This window comes from Tauraco erythrolophus, chromosome 7, assembly GCF_009769465.1.
Source record: "Tauraco erythrolophus isolate bTauEry1 chromosome 7, bTauEry1.pri, whole genome shotgun sequence".
NCBI classification, from domain to species: Eukaryota; Metazoa; Chordata; class Aves; order Musophagiformes; family Musophagidae; genus Tauraco; species Tauraco erythrolophus.
In genome coordinates this window covers 922,454-941,116 of record NC_141471.1, presented here as the reverse complement: position 1 = coordinate 941,116, position 18,663 = coordinate 922,454, and the positions used below count along the sequence as shown (strand labels likewise).

General features: G+C 61.2%; 1 protein-coding gene across 2 annotated transcripts in view; it reads left to right on the top strand.

Moving 5' to 3' along the window:
• NBEAL2 (neurobeachin like 2) overlaps positions 1–18,409 on the top strand; it is a 30,114-nt gene extending 11,705 nt beyond the window's left edge. For both annotated transcript variants that reach the window (XM_086615040.1, XM_086615041.1), the window contains 47 exons: positions 60–166; positions 350–433; positions 535–618; positions 756–854; positions 1,701–2,272; positions 2,360–2,492; positions 2,584–2,703; positions 2,791–3,121; positions 3,199–3,281; positions 3,387–3,479; positions 3,953–4,124; positions 4,633–4,766; positions 4,865–5,024; positions 5,100–5,202; positions 5,743–5,896; positions 6,039–6,197; positions 6,289–6,448; positions 6,627–6,712; positions 7,014–7,682; positions 7,754–7,932; positions 8,007–8,166; positions 9,572–9,709; positions 9,803–10,108; positions 10,308–10,457; positions 11,619–11,776; positions 11,855–11,979; positions 12,111–12,231; positions 12,318–12,475; positions 12,682–12,815; positions 12,912–13,019; positions 13,509–13,604; positions 13,686–13,810; positions 13,904–14,044; positions 14,131–14,261; positions 14,356–14,465; positions 14,581–14,698; positions 14,770–14,867; positions 14,951–15,067; positions 15,160–15,249; positions 15,368–15,477; positions 15,570–15,742; positions 16,018–16,112; positions 16,208–16,324; positions 16,401–16,562; positions 16,647–16,795; positions 16,891–17,026; positions 18,305–18,409. In XM_086615040.1, coding sequence (XP_086471166.1) covers positions 60–166; positions 350–433; positions 535–618; positions 756–854; positions 1,701–2,272; positions 2,360–2,492; positions 2,584–2,703; positions 2,791–3,121; positions 3,199–3,281; positions 3,387–3,479; positions 3,953–4,124; positions 4,633–4,766; positions 4,865–5,024; positions 5,100–5,202; positions 5,743–5,896; positions 6,039–6,197; positions 6,289–6,448; positions 6,627–6,712; positions 7,014–7,682; positions 7,754–7,932; positions 8,007–8,166; positions 9,572–9,709; positions 9,803–10,108; positions 10,308–10,457; positions 11,619–11,776; positions 11,855–11,979; positions 12,111–12,231; positions 12,318–12,475; positions 12,682–12,815; positions 12,912–13,019; positions 13,509–13,604; positions 13,686–13,810; positions 13,904–14,044; positions 14,131–14,261; positions 14,356–14,465; positions 14,581–14,698; positions 14,770–14,867; positions 14,951–15,067; positions 15,160–15,249; positions 15,368–15,477; positions 15,570–15,742; positions 16,018–16,112; positions 16,208–16,324; positions 16,401–16,562; positions 16,647–16,795; positions 16,891–17,026; positions 18,305–18,409 — 7,313 coding nt within the window. The remainder of the gene's footprint in view (positions 1–59; positions 167–349; positions 434–534; positions 619–755; positions 855–1,700; positions 2,273–2,359; positions 2,493–2,583; positions 2,704–2,790; positions 3,122–3,198; positions 3,282–3,386; positions 3,480–3,952; positions 4,125–4,632; positions 4,767–4,864; positions 5,025–5,099; positions 5,203–5,742; positions 5,897–6,038; positions 6,198–6,288; positions 6,449–6,626; positions 6,713–7,013; positions 7,683–7,753; positions 7,933–8,006; positions 8,167–9,571; positions 9,710–9,802; positions 10,109–10,307; positions 10,458–11,618; positions 11,777–11,854; positions 11,980–12,110; positions 12,232–12,317; positions 12,476–12,681; positions 12,816–12,911; positions 13,020–13,508; positions 13,605–13,685; positions 13,811–13,903; positions 14,045–14,130; positions 14,262–14,355; positions 14,466–14,580; positions 14,699–14,769; positions 14,868–14,950; positions 15,068–15,159; positions 15,250–15,367; positions 15,478–15,569; positions 15,743–16,017; positions 16,113–16,207; positions 16,325–16,400; positions 16,563–16,646; positions 16,796–16,890; positions 17,027–18,304) is intronic.
• Positions 18,410–18,663: the final 254 nt, after the last annotated feature.

The following is an 18,663-nucleotide window of genomic DNA, read 5'->3' as shown; positions in this document are numbered from 1 at the left end:
TGGGGATGAGGGGGATGAGGACGCGGGATGGGTGCTGAGATGTCTCCACCTCGCCGTAGATGCCATCCCGGCCATGTTGAGCTGCGAGGACCGGCCGGTTCTCCAAGCCGTCTTTCTCAGCAACAACTGCTTCGAGCACATCATCCGGCTCCTCCAAAACAGCAAGGTACCGCCTTGATGTCCCCCTTGGTGACACCAGGGTTGGGCACCCTCATCTCCATCCTCACCCTTCCCAGCTCTAAACCAACAGCATCCCCAGGGTGGTGACCCTCTGTAACTGCTTTCCCTCTTCCCTCCACCCCAAACTGGTTCCTTTCCCTGGGGCTGACGCCCACCCCGTGGCCCACAGCTCTACCTCAGCAGCACACGGGAGGTGGACGAAGCCCAGGACGAGGTCCCCGTGCTGCCACCAGATGGGGACAGGCTCCAGCAGGTATCGTGTGGGGCCACCCCATAGCCAAACCTGCCGGCATGGTGGGTTGTGTCCTCCTAACCCCATGCCTCAATGGACCCACCACCTCCATGTCCCCATAGGGCTCCGACAGAGGCTCCGACGCCATCGCGGTCCACGCCGTCGGGGTGCTCACTGCCATCATGAGCAACTCGCCCTCAGCCAAGGTGAGCGGCAGACCAGGGTGGGGGGAACACCCCGAAAACAGATGGGCTTGGGGGTTTTCACGCTGCAAGGTGGACCGGGGTGAAAGCAGCACGTGGTGGGGCCCAGTGCGGGGTCCCACGTGCCTGGGTGCTTGCAGGAGGTGTTCAAGGAGCGCATCGGCTATGCCCACCTCTATGAGGTGTTGAGGAGCCAGGGTCAGCCCACCCAACGCCTGCTCCAGGAGCTCCTCAACATGGTGAGCATGCCCGCTTTTCCTCCACACCAAGCAAAGCCCTCGGTGCTGGCAGTTCGTGGCGGATCTCAGCCCCCGGCAGCCCCGTTCCTCACCCCCTAGTCCTCTCCACCCTGCTAGTTTCCCATCAGCTTCTTCTCAAGGGGTCCTGGGCTATCTTCAGCTTGGAGTGGTGCTCAGCTTTGGAGAGATTTGAGCCCTTTCTGATGTGGTGCTGCTGGATGCTTGCATGGGAGTCTCCAAGATGCTGGATGCATGGGGGTCTCCAAGATGCTGGATGCATGGGGGTCTCCAAGATGCTGGATGCATGGGGGTCTCCAAGACACTTGATGCACAAGGGTCTCCAAATGCTTGTGCATAGAGATTCTTCAAGGCATTTGATGTATGAGGGTCTCCAAGGCACTTGATACATGAGAGTCTCCAATATGCTTCATGAACAAGAGATCCTTGGTGCCCAAGAGTCTCCAAGATGCTTGATGCATGGGGGTCTCCAAGGTGCTGGATTCATGGGGGTCTCCAAGATGCTTGGTGCACAAGGGTCTCCAAAATGCTTTGCATGGGGATTCTTCAAGGCACTTGATGTATGAGGGTCTCCAAGGCGCTTGATACATGGGAGTCTTCAATATGCTTCATGAACAAGGGACCCTTGATGCATGAGGGTCTCCAAGAGGCTTGATGCATGGGGATCTCCAAGATGATGCACAAGGGTCTCTGATAGGCTTAATGCATGGGACACTCCAAGGCTCTTGATGCACGGGGTCTCCACCACCAGCCCAGGGTGACTGGAGGGAGGATCCATCCCGCTCCATGGGGTCAGGGCTGCACCGACCACCTCTTGTGTTTCGACAGGCAGTGGAAGGCGACCACAGCTCCTTCCCAGTGCGCCCCATCCGCAACGAGCAACCTCTGCTCATCCTGCTGGCCTGGCTGCCGGAGCTGGCGTGCCGGCAGCTGCAGGTCTTCCTCTCGGGCCAGCTCCGCCGGCTCTGCGAAGCATCCCTGCCCAGCCGCCTCACCTGCGTCAAGGCGGGCATGGTGGGCTCCCTGCTGGCTGCCCTGGCCACCGAGCCGGCACTGCCGGTTGCCTGCTCGGAAAATTTACTGGAGTTGCTGCGGGCATTGGGCAGCCTCTCCATCCGCCCCAAGGAGCTGCGGCAGCTGCTGCGGCTGCTGCGGCGCGAGCGGGGTCGGGGACCGCATCCCTACGCGGCTCCCGTCATCCGGGCGCTCTCCGGGATGGCGCGGGTGGACGGACCCCCCCGGGCGTTGCAGTGCTTTGACTTGACGCCCGGCATGGCGGGCATCATGGTGCCAGCCATCCAGAAGTGGCCCGGTGGTGCCTTCGCCTTCCACGCCTGGTTGTGCCTGAGCGAGGAGGAGCCCGAGCCACCAGCGAGGCCAAAGAGGAGGCAACTCTACAGGTGATGCTCAATGGAGGGACCTGAGGGGCCGCGGTTGGGATGAGGAGGGCCAGCACCACCATCCCCAAACTGCTTCTCCTCCACCAGCTTCTTCACAGCCGGCGGGACGGGTTTCGAGGCGTTCTTCACCACCGGCGGCATGTTGGTGGTGGCCGTCTGCACCAAGAAGGACTACATGACGGTGGCGTTACCGGAGTTTGCCTTCAACGACTCGGCTTGGGTGAGCAACCATCCCCATCCCTGTCCCCATCCCCATCAGGGGAGACAACGAGGACACCGGGATGCCTGACACCCCCTCCCTGTGTGCCCAGCACTGCGTTGACGTTGTCCATGTCGCCGGCCGCCGGCCCTTTGGCCAGAACATCATCAGCATCTACGCGGACGGACACCTGTGGAAGACGGCTCAGCTCCGCTTCCCATCCCTCCACGAGGTGGGGGACACCCCCGGAACCCAGCCAGACCCCTCTCCCCATGGCATGGGGCTGGAGGAGCCAAGCATGACTCCTTCTCCCTTCCAGTCCTTCACCTCCTGCTGCATCGGCTCCGCGGGCCACCGGACCACCACCACCACTGCCACCACTGCCGGCCACCCACCAACATCCCACGGGCCAGAGCTGGTCTTCCCTCCGCGCCCCACACTCGGACGCTCCCAGTCCGTCCCCGCCACCTTGGGCCCCCATGCTTGGACTCCTACTCAACCCCCCACCGAAGGGGTAGTGGCCACCACGGCAGCCGGCAGCCAGGACACCGAGTGGGGCAGCCCCACCTCCCTGGAGGGTCACCTGGGCTCCGTGGCCATCTTCTGCGAGGCTCTGCAGCAAGCCCAGGTCAAGGCACTCTTCTGTGCGGGTACGTCGGGGAGGGATGCAAGGGACAACCAGGGTCTCCCCACCATGCCCCAGCTCACCCCAATGCTCTTCCCCCAGGGCCAAATGTCACATCACCGTTCACGCTGGAAGGTGACTTGGTGGAGCTCAGCAGCAAGCTCTTGCTCTACTACACCCCACAGGTGAGGAGAGCCACCACCCGGGGGACGGGGACAGCACTGGTAGACCCTCTACCATAAGCGACATCTCCAGGAGCGTGAAGATGCTCCCATGGTGCTCTCTTCTAGGCCTGCAGGAACAACATCTGCCTGGACCTCTCTCCCAGCCATGGCTTGGATGGGAGGCTGACGGGGCATAAGGTGGTCAACTGGGACATCAAGGTATGCTGGGTGCAGGGTGGTCTGTCCTGGCCCATCCACCCCATGGCATGGACACAGCTGGGCCCTTCCTGGGATACAGCGCAGGAGCAGGACCCCCACAGGGTGTTGTATGGTCATGGTGGTTCCTCTGGGCTCTACAGGAACTCTACTACATGATCTTGGGTCCACCAAACACCTGCATGACCCGTGGGTCCCCTACGGGCCTGTCTGCCCTGTAGGTCCCCAGTGTCCAGAGTGGCACCGTGGGTGGTCATTGCAGGGGAACAGGTGCTTTTTGGGGACCTGTTTTAGGTTTGTGCTGTAGGATGGGTCTGGGCACACCCCAGTCTTTGCTAGGAACAGGGTCAGGCTCTTCCCAGCTTGAGCTGAGCCCATGAGCCGGCAGGATGGACCCTGGGTGCGCGCGCAACCTCCTCCTCTGCGCTGCCGTCACCACACAGCACCCAGCAAAGCCTCTTGCCTCCCTCCGGCAGGACGTGGTCAACTGCGTGGGTGGGATGGGCGTGCTGCTGCCTCTGCTCGAGCAAGTGGTGTCCAAGAAGGAGGAGCCCGAGGACGAGCAGGAGACCAATGACCTGGTGGGACCAGAGCTGACGTCCTCCAGGAATGCCCAGGGCATGCTCATCCCGCTGGGCAAGTCCTCAGGTGAGGACCTCGGGGGATGTGGAGCAGGAACCGTCCTGCTCGGGTGGCTGGAGGTGATCCCGCTGCCACGTGGGTGCTGCCTGGAGCAGGCTGGTGTCTACCAAGAGTTATAGGGGAACGGAGAAACCGTTAACGTCTTTTAATGTTGTTATGACCCAATCAGTCATAACGAAACAGTTTTGGGAAGATGAAGGTGGCTCCAGCCTGCTTACCTCCAGCTTGCCTTTGTGTGGAGTCTCTGGTGTCTTGTAGTAGGACTGGGCTCACACAGGAGCCTTCTCCTGCATAGGTGACACAGGCTTTCTCCCAATGCCCACTTCCTTATTTCCAAGCTCGGAGAAACAGAAGTTTCCACTCACGTAAATTTGGGGGAAATAGGAGAAAGGGCTGAAAAGTTTGCGGAGAAAGGTTGACAGTGTCGTCTCCAGGATGCCCTGTGCTGGCAGGAGGTGGCCGGGTGGGCGCAGGGCTCACAGCTCCCGCTGGGGCTCTGCCCTGTGCCTTGCAGAGAGCAGGCTGGAGAGGAACAGCGTGGCCGCCTTCCTGCTGCTGGTGAAGAACTTCATCCAGAACCACCCGGTGAACCAGGAGAGCTTGGTGCAGTGTCACGGGCCGGCCATCATCGGGGCGCTGCTGCAGAAGGTGTTGGGGGGCTACCCAAGGGCTCCTTCCCACGGTCCCCAGGGATGTTCTCCAAGGGGGATGCCGGGGCTACAAGGCTCCCCTTTCGCCCATGGCAGGTCTCCGGGCCGCTGCTGGACATGAGCACGTTGATGGCCTCGCAGATCCTCATGGAGCAGGTGGCCTCCGAGGGCAGCGGGCTCCTGCTGCACCTCCTCTACCAGCATCTCCTCTTCGACTTCCGCATCTGGAGCAACAGCGACTTCGCCGTCCGCTTAGGTGGGATCTGGAGGTGCTTGGAGGTGTTCTCCATCCCAACCGACCTCCGTGGCCACTCACACCTTCTCCTTGCAGGTCACATCCAGTATCTGGCCAACGTCGTCAAGGACCACAAGCAGCGCATCCGCAAGAAGTACGGGGTGCAGTATGTCCTCGACTCCATCCGGGCGTACTATGGGTGAGCTGCCGCTTGTAGCCACGACCCCCGACCGCTGACGCGATGGTGGGCTTCACCCCTCGGAGCTGCCGTTTGGGGTAGACACCCTTTGCTTGGGGCAGTATCTCCCCCCTGCAAGCACCTCATGGGAAAATCTCCTGGTGTGGGAGCATGGTGGTGGGTGCAGGACCTTCTACTCCCTGTGGCCGTGCCCCGTCCCCAAGCCTCCACCCACAGCTGTGACTGGTCAGCCCCAAAATCCACCCCCAGGACCTCTCCAGCATGGTGGTTTCTGCAACAACCCGATGCCCTTTTCTCCTCTGACCCGCTGCAATCCCACACACCCGCAGCACTGGGGGTGCTTGTGGCCCTGCAGAGACCTAGACATGTGGGGTGGACATTTCCCAGTGGGTCGAATTGGCCAAGAAGGGATGTCCACACTGGGTTGTCCTGGAGCTCCTCAGGCTTCATGGTGGGATTTGGGATCATGCTGGTGACAAGGGGCAGGAGGGTGGCTGTGCACGTCCCCAGCGAGAATGCCCATGTCCATCTGTCTCCCAGCACCTCCAGGGAGAAGACCACGGCCACTGATGACATCAAGACAGTGCAGACGTCCCTCTTCAGCCTGGTGAAGGACTTCTTCTGCAGGAGCTTCTCTGGGGACGAGATGCAGAGCTTGCTGAGCTACGTGGCTGGGGCGCAGGACGAGCAGCAGGTATGGCACCGAACCACCCTGGTCCCCAAACATCTCCATGTGCCATGGGCTAGCCTGGCACTCAGCAGCAGATGAGGAGACACTGCTGAGGTCCCGGTGGGGCACATGGAGGGCAGTGGACAACAGGTCCCATGTCCCACAGGTCTGCGGGGCGCTGGAGGTGATCCACAGCCTGCTGAAGGGTTCGCCTGCCCAGGAGCAGCTCTTCGCCTTCCTCTTTGAGCCGGGCCACGTGGAGGTCCTCTTCTCACTGCTGGTGCAGAAGAAGTTCTCGGATGAAGTGCGAGAGAGGGTCTTCAAGGTAAGGCGGGTCCCCAGCGCCAACGTCTTGCCATCTCCAGGGGCTGGGGGCTTTGCCACAGTGGGGTGGCCGCTCTTCTCTGTCTCACCAGATCCTCTATAAGATGCTGAAGTATGAGAAGGTCTCCGAGCGCAGCAAGAACCGCCTGAAGCTGAAGGACATTGGGTACCAGGGGCTCATCGCCTGCCTCAGCGACGTCCCCGGCTCCATGTTGCTCTTCCGCTGCCTCTCGGAGCAGGTCCTTGGGGCAGGTACTGCGTGCCATGCCGAAACCAGGCTGGCCCTGGCCACCCATCCCGAACATGTGCCATGAGGTCGTCACTGGTGGCCTTCCACGAGGCTTAGCTGGTCTTGGGGCTGGGGGTCTGTGGTGGCTTTTGGGCACAGAAGGAGGTGTCCCACCACTGTACTGTCTCTCCTTCTCCATAGACCCTCTCAACTACAAGGACCTGGTGGCCGTGGTGTACCTGTCCCACCGGGCCGAGCTGACCGTCCGGCTCGATATCTGCCGCAAGGTGAGCAGGACCACAGGTGCAAGGGGCTGTGACCAAGTGGTCACCCTGGGGCTGAGCTCCCTGGAGCCACCCACGGGCACCCAGCCATGCCGTGGGGATGGTGCTAACACCCCACGCACGAGGACATCCCAGCGTGGAGGTGGTGCAGCCCCAGCACCCAATGATGGTTACAGGAGATCCAAGATCTCAGGACCATCGACAGCCAGCCTGAACATTGTGCCCCTTGGAGGGACCAAGCCCCCAAGACTCAGCCAGGAGCTGGGGCAACATCATCAGGTCTCCCCCCTGCTTTCTCCTGCAGCTCTTCCACTTGATCTACGCGCAGCAGGACATGGTGAAGCAGCTGGCGAGGTTGGCTGGCTGGCAGGACACACTCACCAAGCTCTACGTCAAGGAGTCCTACGAGTCCCGCCAGCACAGCCTGAGCAACGCGGGCAGCGGGGGCTGCCTGGAGCTCCTCCGCCTCTCGGACCCCACCAGCAAGGAGGGGACGAGCCCACCGCCAACCGAGCTGCAGGAGCTGGACGTCTTCCTGCCACTGGGCTACGAGGCCTCGGACCAGGAGCTCTCTGAGGGCTTCTCCGACCACTCCATCTCGCCGAGTGGCCGCACCAAGTCCTTCCACTCTTACAACTTCAAGTCTTTCGACTCCTCCGACCGGGCTAGCCGCTCGTCCTCCAACCCCGGTGATGGTCCTCCCTTCGATGGTGTCTACCACCCGCTCTCGCCCTTCTCCACCTCACCCTTCGACCTGGGGCTCGACCTGGCCAGCACCAGCTCCATGGCCACAGCCGAGAGCGGCACGCAGACCCCTGCCAGCGGCCCTGGCACCCCCTCACCCCTGGAGAGTTTCAAGCCCTTCCCGGGGATGCGAGCACGCAAGAGCTCCAGCCTCTCCAACGTCCTGGATGAGAGCAGCTACCAGGACACGCTGCCCAGTGACAACGTTTCCAACACCAGCAACCCCCAGGTGAGCCCCAAACCATCATGCCCACCACCCCGGGCTACGCTGGACCTCTCACCCTTCCTCTCCATTGGCAGCAAACACCTGAAGAGGAGCTGTGCAACCTCTTGACCAACATCATCTTCTCGGTGACGTGGCGCGGGGTGGAAGGCTGGGACGACGCGGCGTGGAGGGAGCGCGGGCAGGTCTTCTCCGTCCTCACCAAGCTGGGGACGGCGTGCGAGCTGGTGCGACCGCCCGATGAGATCAAGCGCAGGTGAGTCCTGCCCAGGTCCAGGTGGGTGCAGCCCAAGGGAGGACCACCCTACAGAGCCACCTGCTCTCCCGCAGCCTGCTGGAGATGATGCTGGAGTCGGCGCTGACGGACTTGAAGGAGTCGGGGCCGGCCACCGCACCCGGGCTCACCCACAATGCCCTCAAGCTGCTGCGATTGCTCCAGGACTTCTTGTTCTCTGAGGGACACAACAACCAGGCCCTGTGGAGCGAGAAGGTGGACGGGCAGGAGCAGGGGTTCCTCATCCCAAACCCGAGTTCTGAACCTTAAAACTAACCCTGAAGCTCTGATGTCAGCCCTGACCCTGACCCTAACCCTAACCCTAATCCTAATCTCGACCCTAACCCTGACCTTGACCCTACGTGCAGCCCTTGAACCCAACCTTAGGAAATAACCTGTGCCTTGATCCTAAACCCTAATCCTAACCCTAATCCCTTAATCCTATACGCTAGCCCTACCCCAAACCCTAACCCCTAACCCTCGCCTGTGCCTTGATCCTAAACCCTAATCCTAACCTTAATCCCTTCATCCTAAACCCTAACCCTAACCGTGACCCTGACCTTGACCCTACCTGCAGCCTGACCTGGAAATCTAACCGCGCCTCCTAAATCCTAATCCTAACCCTTAGCCCTACATCCTTGTCATACACACTAACCCAACCCTAACTCAACCTGTAATCTAACCCTAAACCCAAATCCTAAACCATAACCTGCCTCCATGCCATGAACTCTGACCCTAACCCCAATCCTATCTCCAATCCTAACCCTGACCCTAGCCCTAGCCCTAACCCTAGTCCCAACACTTAAACCTAACCCTAACCCTGCAACCTCACTGTAAACCAAAATCCTAATCCCATACCCTAATCCCCAACTTTAACTCCTAATTTATAAATCTAACCGTATCTCCTAAATCCTAATCCTAAACCTTAACCTTACGTCCTTGCAGTAACACTTAACCCTAATCCTAATCCTAACCCTTAACCATAATCCTAGCCCTTAACCGTAATTTTAACCCTTAAACCTGATCCTAACCCTTAAACTTAACTCCAGTCCTAACCCTTAACCCTAATCCCAACCCTTAACCCTAATCCCAACCCTTAACCCTAATCCTAACCCTTAAAATTAATCCTAACCTTTAATTTTAACCCCAATCCCAACCCTTCACCCCCAAAACCAATCCCAACCCTTAACCCTAACCCCAATCCAAACCCTTAACCCTAATCCAAACCCTTAACTCCAATCCTAACCCTTAACCTCAACACCAATCTTAACCCTAACCCCAGTCCCAACCCTTAACCCTAATCCTTAATCTCAACCCCAACCCTTAAACACAACCCTTAACCCCAACCCCAACCCTTACCATCAACCCATACCCTGACCCCAACCCATAACCCTCGTGACGAACCTTAACTAATTTGTCGTTAGGTTTACGAGTTGGGGCTCTACCCTGACCTTGACCTTGACCCTGACCCTGACCCCTGCCCCAACCCCAGACCCACGTCAAGCAAAGCCAAGGGTGGTTGGGTGATGGAGACAGACCTGGTGGCTTCTGTGTCCTCCTGGCTGGAGAGACCCGGGGTGCACGGCTGGGCGGGGGGCTCACTGTGCCACCCCCTCCCCAGATCTACGAGGGGGTGAGCAGTCTGCTGGACAAACTGGGCGTCTGGTACCACCTGGCCAACGGCACCTCTGACCTCAAGGAGATGGCCCAGACAGGTCTACGCGTCCTCATGGGCTACATCATGCTGCAGGACCCTCAGGTGGGTCACCCTTTGGTGGGACTCGGGGTGAGACCCCGGCCCTCGGGGCAGGGCAGGTGGCCCCGTCTGATGGCCCGTGTCCCACCCCACCAGCTGCACTCGCTGGCGTACGTGAAGCTGCACAGCCTGCTGCAGACCGCCTCGGCCCCCAAGAAGGACGAGGCTTGCTATCTGCTGGGCAAGCTGGAGACCCCGCTGCGACGCTCGCTGGACGCCAAGTCGGAGACCTTCTCCTGGTTGGTGCCCATCGTCCGGACGCTCATGGACCAGTGCTATGAGACCCTGCAGCTGCAGCTCTTCCTGCCCTCGCTGCCTCCCACCAATGGCAGCCCAACTTTCTACGAGGACTTCCAGCTCTTCTGCACCACCCCGGAGTGGAGAAGCTTCATTGAGAAGCACGTGAGTGCCACGGGGCATAGGGTGGCATCACCACTGGGGGAACCTCTTCCCAGACTTAGAGATGGGTCCCCATGTCACCAGCGGGTTGGGACAGCCTGCGGAGATGACCTCCAGGGCAGGGATGGTCATAGCCTGGATGCTGGTTGGTGGGTGCCAGGCCCTGCAAACACCTCCCCTCTCGGCCTGGTTCTCTCGGTAGGTGCAGCCCACCATGGCCCAGTTTGAGATGGACACCTTTGCCAAGAGCCATGACCACATGTCCAATTTCTGGAACGCCTGCTATGATGCCATGATGAGCAGCTCCCAGCGGCGGGAGCAGGAGAAGGCGGCCAGCCGCAAGATGTTCCAGGTACTGCCTGCTCCTCGCCCCTGGAACATCACCCCAGGGATGTGCTCTTCACCCCAAGGATGTCAGCCAGAGGATGTGCTCCTCGCTCTGGGGATGTCATCCCAGGGATGTGCTCTTCATCCCGAGGAAGTCCTCCTGTGGGGATATCCTCCTCTCCATGGACATATGGTCCTCAGGATGTGCTCCTCATCCTGGGGATGTCAACACAGGGATGTTGTCTCAGGGATGTGCTCATCACCCTGGGTACGTGCTCCTCACACCAGGGACATCATCTGGGGGTCATGGGGGTGTGCTTCTCGCCCCAAGGATGTCATCCCAGGGACATACTCGCTCTGGGGATGTCATCCTGGGGACATGCTCCTCACCCAGGGACCTGCTCCTCACCCTGGAGGCGTTAATCCTGAGGATGTGCTTTTCATCCTGGGGATGTCTTCTGAGGGAGATCCTCCTCACTCCGGGGACATCATAGAATCATAGAATGGTTTGGGTTGGAAGGGACCTCAAAGATCATCCAGTTCCAACCCCCTGCCATGGGCAGGGACACCTTTCACTACACCAGGTTGCTCAAAGCTTCATCCAACCTGGCCTTGAACACTTCCAGGATGGGATCATCCTCAGGATGGGCTCCTCATCCTGGGAACATCGTTCTGGGAACAATGCTCCTCATCTCGGGGATGTTCTCATCATCCGAGGAATGTGCTTCTCGCCCTGGGTGCATGCTCCTCACCCCAGGGACATCATGCAGGGACATCACCCTGGCGATGTGCTCCTCGCTGTGAGGCTGTCATCCTAGGGACATCCTCCTCTCCTGAGGGACATGCTCCTCACCCTGGAGACATTAATCCTAGGGATGTGCTCTTCATCCCGGGGATGTCATCCTGGGGACCTGCTCCTTACCCTGGGGACGTTGTCCTCAGGAAGTGCTCCTCATCCTGGGGACCTTGTTTTGGGGACATGTCCCTCGTCCCAGGAACATCATCCCAGGGGTGTGCTCATTATCCTGCGGGCGTCATCCCAGGGATGTGCTCCTCACCCCAAGGACATCATCCTGAGGATGTCCCCCTTGTCCTGGGGTTGTCACCTCATGGACAGACTCCTTGCCTCGGGGATGTCCCCAAGCCCCAGCCCTGCTGTCACTTCACTCTCCCACTCCCTTGGCAGGAGCTGGTGCTGGAGCCGGCGGCGAAGCGTGCCAAGGTGGAGAACACCCGGCACGCCAACGTGCTCAAGCAAGCCAACAACCACCACGGCACCGTGCTCAAGCAGTGGAGGTCCCTGTGCCGCCTCCTCACCTCGCCGCGCTCTGCCTGGGCTGACCGGTGAGCCCCACCTCGGTCTCTGGGGAGGGTGGCATGGCTGGGGGTTTCTGGGGTGACTCACCCCCACCTGTCCCCCAGGAACCCATCGGAGGTTCGCTGGAAGCTGTCGAGCGCCGAGACCTACTCCCGGATGAGGTTGAAGCTGGTGCCCAACCTGCATTTTGACCAACACTTGGAGGCCAGTGCCCTACGGGACAACCTGGGTGAGACCCATGGGAGCCGGGAGCTATCGTGGACCCCATTGGGTTTGGGAGGTGGTATGGGGGCCCCTCACAGGACTTGGGTCCCCACAGCTGGGGGACAGGTTGGCCTGCTGACCCTCTCCTCGTTTCAGGAGCTGACCACCTCCACAACCCCACCGAGTCCCTCCCGCTCGCCATGGCCAAGGAGGCCAAGGTGAGCGAGTTGGAGGATGATCAACTGGCCGAGGAGGACCTCCCTGTCCTGGACAACCAGTGAGCGTCTGCATCCCCTGCCATGCCACTGGCTCTCCTAGGCTGGGGGTGACGCCAGGGTCTTCTCACCCCTCCGTGTCACCCAGGGCTGAGCCCAAGGAGCAGAACCAGCGGGAGAAGCTGGTGGTCTCAGAGGACTGCGAGCTCATCACAACGGTGGCCGTCATCCCTGGACGCCTGGAGGTGACGACCCAACATGTCTACTTCTACGACGGCAGCAGCGAGAAGGAGGAGACGGAGGGAGGTAACGACACGTGCGCCTCGGGTGGTCCCTGCAGCAAGGCGGGGTTAGAAACCTCCCACCCATCCCATCTCCTCTGGAGACCCATCACACCAGGCGCTGGTCATTTTGGGAGTGGGCTCCATCCCTGCCTTGGGAATGGGGATCTGGATGGATAGTGACACCCATGGGGCTCTGCATCCGTGTGTTCCCCCCCCCCATCTCGGCAGGGATCGGCTACGACTTCAAGCGTCCCTTGTCCCACCTGCGCGAGGTCCACCTGCGCCGCTACAACCTGCGCCGCTCCGCGCTCGAGCTCTTCTTCATCGACCAGGCCAACTACTTCCTCAACTTCAAGAAAAAGGTGGTGGCACCTTTCTCCCAACCCAGAAGCCCCCCCCGGGGCCACGGCACTGCCCAGGCTCCGGCCGCTTCACGTCCTCCCCACCCATTCCTCCAGGTGAGGAACAAGGTGTACTCCTGCATCCTTGGCCTGCGTCCCCCCAACCAGATCTACTTCGGCAGCCGGTCGCCCCAGGAGCTGCTGAAAGCCTCGGGGCTCACCCAGGTATTGGTCCCCCCCTTGCCCACCCCACCCCATGTCTCCTCTTCCCAAATGGCAAAGGGGAGGGTGCCAGCGTGGGATGGGGATGACCACGGCACCAGGGATGGAACTAGGGATGACCATAGGATGGAGATGGCTGTGGGATCCAAGATGGCCATGGGACAGGGGATGGCCATGGGATGGGGACAGCCATGGGACGAGGGATGGCCATGGGACAGGGGATGGCTGTGGCATGGAGATGGCTGTGGGAACAGAGATGGTCATGAGACAGGAGTTGACTGTGGGACCAGGGATGGCTGTGGGACCAGAGGTGGTCATGGGATGGAGATGGCCATGGGACCAGGGATGGCCGTGGGGTGGGGACAGCTGTGGTACCAGGGATGGTCTGAGACCAGTGATGACCATGGGACAGGCACAACCATGGGGTGGGGGTGTCTGCCCCGTTCTCCTGCCCTGCCCTGGCCCATCTCAGCCACCCTCCCTTCCCTCCAGAAATGGGTCCTACGGGAAATCTCCAACTTCGAGTACCTCATGCAGCTGAACACCATCGCAGGACGCACCTACAACGACCTCTCCCAGTACCCCGTGGTGAGCCCCATGGCCTCCCCACCATCCCCCAGTGACCCTGTGCCCACCCCCAGCCTCACCCACCTCCCGCCCCCCACCCAGTTCCCCTGGATCCTCCGGGATTATGTCTCGGACACCCTCGACCTCACCAACCCGGCCGTGTTTCGGGACCTGTCCAAGCCCATTGGGGTGGCCAACGAGCGACACGCCCGGGATGTGAAGGAGAAGTGAGTACCCCCAAAAAAAACAGGAGGGATGGGGGACTTGAGGAGCACCTGACTGGCTCCTGGTGGACCTCCCCATCACCACCTTGCCCCCAGGTATGAGAGCTTCGAGGACCCCACCGGCACCGTGGACAAGTTCCACTACGGCACGCACTACTCCAACGCGGCGGGCGTCATGCACTACCTGATCCGCACCGAGCCCTTCACCACCCTCCACATCCAGCTGCAGAGCGGCAGGTGGGTGCCCAGCGACTGGACCCTGAGGAGGGGACATCGGTGGTGGGACGACGAGTGGGGTCCAACCGGGTGTCCTGCACCACCAGGTTCGACTGCTCGGACCGGCAGTTCCACTCGGTGCCGGCGGCGTGGCAAGCCCGCATGGAGAACCCCGTGGACGTCAAGGAACTCATCCCCGAGTTCTTCTACTTCCCCGAGTTCCTGGAGAACCAGAACGGTAAGGGACACCTGTGGGACTCCACCATGGAGACAGCACCCATGGGAGCACGGGTGGGTGGGTGTCCCTTACCCCCTGCCCGCCCTGCCCGCAGGCTTCGACCTGGGCTGCCTGCAGCTCTCCAACGAGAAGGTGGGCGACGTGGTGCTGCCCCGCTGGGCACGCTCCCGTGAGGACTTCATCTACCAGCACCGCAAAGCCCTGGTGAGATGGTGGAGCTCACTCCAACCCCTCCTCCACTCCCACCCCTGAGGCAGGGGGTTATTACAGGGGGGTGGTGGGCATCCGTGGCCCACCTCGATGCCCCATCCTTGGACAGGAGTCAGAGTATGTCTCAGCCCACCTCCACGAGTGGATTGACCTCATTTTTGGGTACAAGCAACGAGGCCCGGCCGCCGTGGAGGCCCTCAACGTCTTCTACTATTGCACCTATGAGGGTGAGCCATGGGGCAGGGAGGTGGCGGGGGACACCTGCCAGGTGGCCCCCCATGACCATCTCCATCCCCAGGGGCCGTGGACCTGGACGCCATCGCTGATGAAACACAGAGGAAGGCTCTGGAGGGCATCATCAGCAACTTTGGGCAGACACCCTGCCAGCTGCTCAAGGTAACTCATACCCCCCTCTCCCAAAAAATGGCCACTTTCAGGGGGTCACCCCACTTCTCATGGGTTCCCTCGCCCCATCCCAGGAGCCCCATCCCGCCCGGCTGTCGGCAGAGAGCGCTGCCCGGAGGTTGGCCCGCCTCGACACCCGCTCACCCAACGTCTTCGAGAACCTGGACCAGCTCAAGTCCTTCTTCGTGGAGGTGAGGACAGCCGTGGGCAAGGTGGGCCTGGCCGGGACTGAGGTGGTTGGTGGTGGCCAGGAGGACGCCCACCAGCTGTGGTCTCCCCACAGGGCATCAGCGATGGGGTGGCCCTGGTGCAAGCCGTGGTCCCCAAGAACCAGGCGCACTCCTTCATCACTCAGGGATCACCCGACATCTTGGTGAGTCCAGGGAAACTGAGGCATGGGTGCATGCCGCTAGCCCAGGGGAACCTCGACCAAACCCCAGGAGGGCTCCAGCGGTGGGAGCTGTGTCACCTCCATCTCCATCTCTGCCCAGGTCACCGTGAGTGCCAATGGCTTGTTGGGCACCCATAACTGGTTACCCTACGACAAGAACATCTCCAACTACTTCAGCTTCACCAAAGACCCCACTGTCTCCAATGCAAAGTGAGTCAGGCATCCTCTCCCCAGAGATGGTCCCCGGAGGTGCCACCAGCCCACCCATGGCTCTGCCACCACCTCATGTCCCTCCCCACCAGGACCCAGCGCTTCCTGCAGGGCCCCTTTGCCCCCAGCGCGGACCTCTGCTCCCGCACGCTGGCCGTGTCCCCCGATGGGAAGCTGCTCTTCAGCGGGGGACATTGGGACAACAGCCTCCGTGTCACCTCACTGGCCAAAGGGAAGGTGGTTGGGCACATCACCCGACACATAGGTACGTCCTCCTCCCATGGTGAAGGTCCGATGATGCCCCAATGGGTTTGTAGGGCCATGGTGGGAAGCAGGGGACACGTGAGCTGGCAGGGGGACATCTCCCAGTATCTCCCGTATTCTGGGGACAGTCCAGGCTCCATCTCAGAGCTGAGGTGGTGTTAGAGTCAGCAGCATCTCCACACCCCAAAACATGTCTTGGTGCCATCCCACTGGGTTGGGTTGTCGAGCGTGGTGGGATGGGACCAGCACCTCACGGTGTCCCTCTGGGTGTCACAGATGTTGTCACCTGCCTGGCGCTTGACCTCTGCGGCATCTACCTCATTTCTGGGTCCCGGGACACCACCTGCATGGTGTGGCAGGTCCTACAGCAGGTAGGGCATTGACCCTTACCCTTGCGCTCCGGACAGGGTGGCTCACGGTGGACGCTGCCACCAGGTCACTGAGGTCCCCGTGTCCCCAACACCAGGGTGGGTTTTCCAGCGGCTTGGCTCCCAAACCCATCCAGGTGCTCTACGGCCACGACGCCGAGGTGACGTGCGTGGCCATCAGCACCGAGCTGGACATGGCGGTGTCCGGCTCCAAGGTGAGTTGGGGCGGTGGGGTGGGCGGTGGGGTGGGCAGCGCCACCATCACCACCACGTGTCCCCTGCCTCCCGTAGGATGGCACCATCATCATCCACACCATCCGCCGGGGGCTCTTCATCCGGTCCTTACGGCCGCCCGGCGAGTGTTCACCACCCGCCGTCCTCTCCCACCTGGCCGTGGGCTTGGAGGGGCAGGTGGTGGCCCAGACCACCGTAGGTCAACAAGCCTGCTTGAAGGTACGGCCAGGTGTCCCCGTGCCCTGTCCCGCATCACCGTCAGCGCGCGGGGGTCCCCCACCTCCTCTTCGGTCTGTCTCCCAGGACAGGTTTGCGCTGCACCTCTACTCGGTGAACGGGAAGCACCTCTCCTCCGTCCCGCTGGACCAGGAGGTGACGGCCATGTGTCTGACGGAGGAGTTCGTGATACTGGGGACCACACGGTGCGGGCTGGAGATCCGTGACCTCCAGAGGTGAGGGCTACCGCCCACCACGTCCCACCCCAACCACCCCTTTGGGGTACCCAGGGGGCTCCAGGGGTCCCATCCCACCACTCCTCTTCTCACAGCCTCAGGGCGGCAGTGCCCCCCGTGGCCATGCGGGTGCCCGTCCACAGCGTGTCCGTCACCAAGGAGAAGAGTCACATCTTGGTGGGGCTGGAGGACGGCAAGCTCATCGTGGTGGGGGCTGGGCAGCCTGCTGAGGTGGGCGAGGACCTTCCCCCATCCCGGGTTGGGGAGGCTGGGGAGGGTCATGCCTTGGTGTCTGCTGGGCTGGGGACCTCTGCTCGTCCTCCTTGGTGTCCAGAGCAGAGGGGGACAGAGGTGGGATGGGATGGGATGGGATGGGATGGGATGGGATGGGATGGGGGTGGAAAGGGGGTAGGGATGGAGATGGGGGTGGAAAGGGGATGGAGGTGGAGATGGGGAAGGGGAAGGGGATGGAGGTGGAGATGGGGAAGGGGAAGGGGATGGAGGTGGAGATGGGGAAGGGGAAGGGGATGGAGGTGGAGATGGGGAAGGGGAAGGGGATGGAGGTGGAGATGGGGAAGGGGAAGTGGATGGAGGTGGAGATGGAGATGGGGAAGGAGATGGAGATGGTGGGTGGATGGTGATGAGGGACTGGAGAAGGAATGGGGGTGTGGATGGGGAAGGAGTTGGCGATGGGAGGAGGGATGGGGTTTGGAAGGTGATGTGGCTGATGGGGAAGAGTCTGGGGATGCTGGATGTTTGGAAGGGGACAAGGATGGACAAGGGGCTGAGAATGGAGATTTGGAATGGGATGGGGGCGGAGAAGCAGATGGGGATGAAGATGGGGATCTGGAAGGGAATGAAAATGGGGATCTGGAAGGGCATGGAGAAGGAGATGAGGGATGGGAATGGAGGAGCAGATGAGGGATGGGAATGGAGGAGAGATGGGAATGAAGAAGGGAATAAGGATGGGGATGGAGAATTGGATGGGGATCTGGAAGGTGATGGGGATGGAGAAGGGGATGAGGATGGCAAAGGGGATCTGGAGATGGGGATGGAGATGGGGAATCTGGATCTGGAAGGGGATGGAAATGGGGGTCTGGAATGGGATGGAGGATGGAGATTCGGAATGGGATGGGGGTGGAGAAGCAGATGGGGATGAAGATGGGGATCTGGAAGAGAATGGAAATGGGGGTCTGGAAGAGGATAGAGAAGGACATGAGGGATGGAGATGGAGGAGGAGATGAGGGATGGGAATGGAGAAGGGAATAAGGATGGGGATGGAGAAGTGGATGGGGATCTGGAAGGTGATGGGGAAGAGGATGATGATGGAGAAGGGGATATAGAGTTGGGGATGGAGATGGGGAAGGGGATGGAAACAGAGGCTCTGGATCCGGAAGGGGATGGGGAGGGAGAAGGGGATGGACTTCTGGGAGAGGATTCGGATTCCAAAAGGGATGTGGGATGGGGACAGGGCCGGTGGGTGGGTGTTCAACCCCCCCACCCCCCTAGGTGCGACCAGGCCAGTTCCACCGGCGGCTGTGGCGGTCCACCCGGCGCATCTCCCAGGTCTCGGCCGGCGAGACCGAGTACAACCCCCCCGAGGGCAGGTCCTAGGCTGGCACCCCCACCCCGGGTGCCCACCTCAGGGTGCCCCACCCTGGCACAGACAGATGGGGGGGACCCTGCACCCCACAAAGCCGGGGTGCAGCGGGGGGGTCACAGACCCCCACCCATCGCCCGTGGCCTTATCCAGCCCCCGGGGGGGGGTCGGGCTGGATGCAGAACTGCTCCCCCCCCCCCCAATTTTAGGGGGCCGCATCTCCCCTTCCCATGGAGGGAGGGGGGGGGAGAGGAGTATTGGGGACCCC